At 34.5% G+C, this 3119-nt stretch overlaps 1 protein-coding gene across 1 annotated transcript; it reads left to right on the top strand.

Moving 5' to 3' along the window:
* The first annotated feature begins 1550 nt into the window (after positions 1-1550).
* LOC7470973 (probable BOI-related E3 ubiquitin-protein ligase 3) lies at positions 1551-3119 on the top strand. Its single transcript, XM_002317580.4, has 3 exons — positions 1551-1816; positions 1923-2277; positions 2446-3119. The coding sequence occupies exons 1-3, from the start codon at positions 1761-1763 to the stop codon at positions 3055-3057; spliced, it is 1023 nt and encodes a 340-aa protein (XP_002317616.3). The 5' UTR covers positions 1551-1760; the 3' UTR covers positions 3058-3119.

Genomic DNA, 3119 nt, shown 5'->3' with positions numbered 1-3119 from the left:
AACTATTTTATCATAATTATTATTTTGATCTTCCTAAAAAAATTAAATGTTTTAGTTTTAGAGATAGTTTAGTCTTTTCACATGGCTCATTAATCATTGAAGGATTAACCAAGAGTATAAGTATTCTTTCAAATTGCAAGCATAATAAAATTACTTAATCACCTTCCAAGTTAAAAAATAAATAAATTAAACGGCACATAGGAGCATTTCTATTTTTTGATTTTTTTAAATACAATAAAATAAAAAATTTACTCTTGAGAGCAATTTGATCTTTTAATAAAAATTAATTATTATTTAAATAAGAAAGGTTGTTAGTTGTGTGCGGTGTCCATGCACTTCGGGCGGTGTGGACAACATTTCCTAGTGGCAAAACATTCTCTTCCACCGTGTTGTTTGAAGCATTATTATGTCAAACAATACTGGTATGGTTTATCGCTTGTAAGGCTTTTTGTTTTTTTCTTTTCTCACTTCTCCGTGAAAGTTATAGTTTGTTCTCTTTATTATTGATACTTTAACTTTAATTCTTATTCTTTTGATTTTTAATTTTTTTTTCTTGGTTCTTTTGTAAAAGTTTTATTTATTTTTAATTTCATCATTCAATCCTAATTTATCATATTTTTTTTCCAATTTGATTCTCATTTGTTTGACTTTTTTGGCCTCTTGTTAAAGTTAATTTTATTTTCAATTTCACTATCCGATGAGAGAAAATTATAGGTGCCCTTTAATTTATTTTTTATTGTAATTTTTATCCTTATTTTTTATTGTGGTGTTTGACATTGTGGTGTATGGTACTTTTCAAAAGTTTTTTTCGCTTGAAAATATATCAAAATAATTTTTTAATATATATTTTTTTATATTAGCACATCAAAATCATTAAAAAAAACATTAATAATATCAATTTGATGTTGTTTTCAAGACAAATATATTTTTAAAAAGCACATGAAAGAATAAATTACCATATTTCCAAATAAGCTTAGATTTTCATAAAAAAAAAAAAATACACTTCCAATACCGGAACACAGTTTTTATGAAGAAAAAAAAATAATAGAGGCCCACGGCATAGAAGTGCAATGTCTAGTTTATTTCTAGACGTGAAAAGAGGGCTCCGCTGAAACCTTTTTAAAGAACTCAATTTAAAAAAATTCTCGGAAACTAAATCAATAATTCATGTATAGTCAGGTAGTTAATTCGAGATTAACCCTTTTTTAACACAAAAGGTGGAGGAAGGATAATTAGTAAAAGAAGAACACCACCATTATCTCCGGTTACTGTGAATAGCGGCTAATTTCCGGAATTAATCCTGGTAATTCGCTGTAAATATGGATTGACGGCGTTTGTTTTTTTTTTTCTGGTGAAGGATTGACCGCGTTTGTTGGTGGTGGAATTGGAGTAAAGTAGAAGGCGGAAAGGGTCATTACCTCTTTCATGGTAAACGAATCCTAAAATAGAACCTCCCACAGTCTACACCTCTAGAGATGAAAATATACTAGTGAGTGTGTGGAGATTTTATTCTTTTTTTTTTTTTTTTTAATTTAATTTCTCTCTCTAGACCAAACCAAACCCTAAATAAACCCCACCACACAGCCTTTCCTCCTCTATTGCATGCCCATTTTGTTCATTTCTTTCTCTTATTGTTCTCTTCTCCTCCTCTCTAAAAACCAACCCTCCAGCCAGAAAGAACAAGAAAGAAAGAGCCTGCCTTTCTTATAACGAGCAGAGACAGCAAGAACGCATAGATCGTTCTTCTTATTCATCTTCTTATGGCTGTTGAAGCAAGGCACCTCAATCTCTTCCCTCCTCAACTCATAAGCAGCAGGTTGGTTTTGGTACCCTTTTGGCCTGTCTACACACATATGTTTCAAAGACTTTGCTCTTACGAGTGTTTATATCATCTAATGCTGTTTTGTATGATGAATTTGCAGGGAAATAACGAACCCCATTGAAGCAAATACAAATATGTACAACACCCAAATGGGATATGGTGTGCCATTATCAGGAGGAACTACAACGACAACAGCTGATACACTTCTTCCTATGTACAGTTCTGTGATCACTGATTCAATCTCCCATAAAACACCAATCAAATCAGACAGTGGTCTCACTTACAACGTCCCTGTACAAAGAAAGCGCCCAAGAGACTCTATCAATCCTCTCCTCTCATATCCAACTCTAGTACAATCCAATAAGACTTGCGCTCCCTTCTCCTTTCTTGGCCAAGACCTCTCTTTTCAGATCCAACAACAGCAATTAGACATCGATTGCCTTGTTTCTCAACATGTAAGTTCATCACTTCATTAAAATCACAATTCTATTCACCTTCTTTTCTCTTTCCTTTTCTTTTTATGATTAGCATGTTGCATTGCCCTATTGCCAATCTCATACTGTATATATTTACTTTAGCATAAGTTGTATTGATGTTTTTTTTTTTTTGTTATTTTGTTTTAGATGGAGAAAGTAAGGATGGAGATAGAAGAGAAGAGGAGGAGGCAAGCAAGGAGGATAATAGAGGCAATAGAGACAGGGATGATGAAGAGGCTAAGAGCAAAAGAAGAAGAAATTGAAAAGATAGGCAAATTGAATTGGGCCCTCGAAGAGAAAGTCAAGTCTTTGTGCGTAGAGAACCAAATATGGAGAGACTTGGCACAATCCAACGAAGCAACAGCCAATACTCTACGTTCCAATCTTGAACAAGTCCTTGCAGCACAGGTTAAGGAAGACCGCACCCTTGGTGCAGGATTAGATGATCAGACAGCAGCATTACTGGACGATGCCCAATCATGTTGTGGTAGCAATGGTGGTGATGGTGATGATGGATGGGAAGAAAAAGTGTCGGAGAGGTGCACGTTAGCAAATGGGGCGCAGGACAATAATGGTGCAGGTCCAAGGGGTACAGGTACAAGTAGTTGGTTGTGCAGGAACTGTAACAAGGCAGAGTCTTGTGTGTTGCTGTTGCCTTGTAGGCATCTGTGCTTGTGTACTGTTTGTGGGTCAAGTCTCCATACTTGCCCCATCTGTAAAGCCACCAAGAATGCTAGTGTCCATGTTAACTTGTCATGAACAAAACCAAAATACCCTAAAAAAGAAGAAGATAAATTTCAAGAAAACAAAAATTTGTTTAA

The sequence above is a fragment of the Populus trichocarpa genome, chromosome 11, assembly GCF_000002775.5.
Source record: "Populus trichocarpa isolate Nisqually-1 chromosome 11, P.trichocarpa_v4.1, whole genome shotgun sequence".
Classification (NCBI taxonomy): Eukaryota; Viridiplantae; Streptophyta; class Magnoliopsida; order Malpighiales; family Salicaceae; genus Populus; species Populus trichocarpa.
Note: the sequence above shows the minus strand (reverse complement) of the source record. Positions and strands in the feature narration are given on the sequence as shown.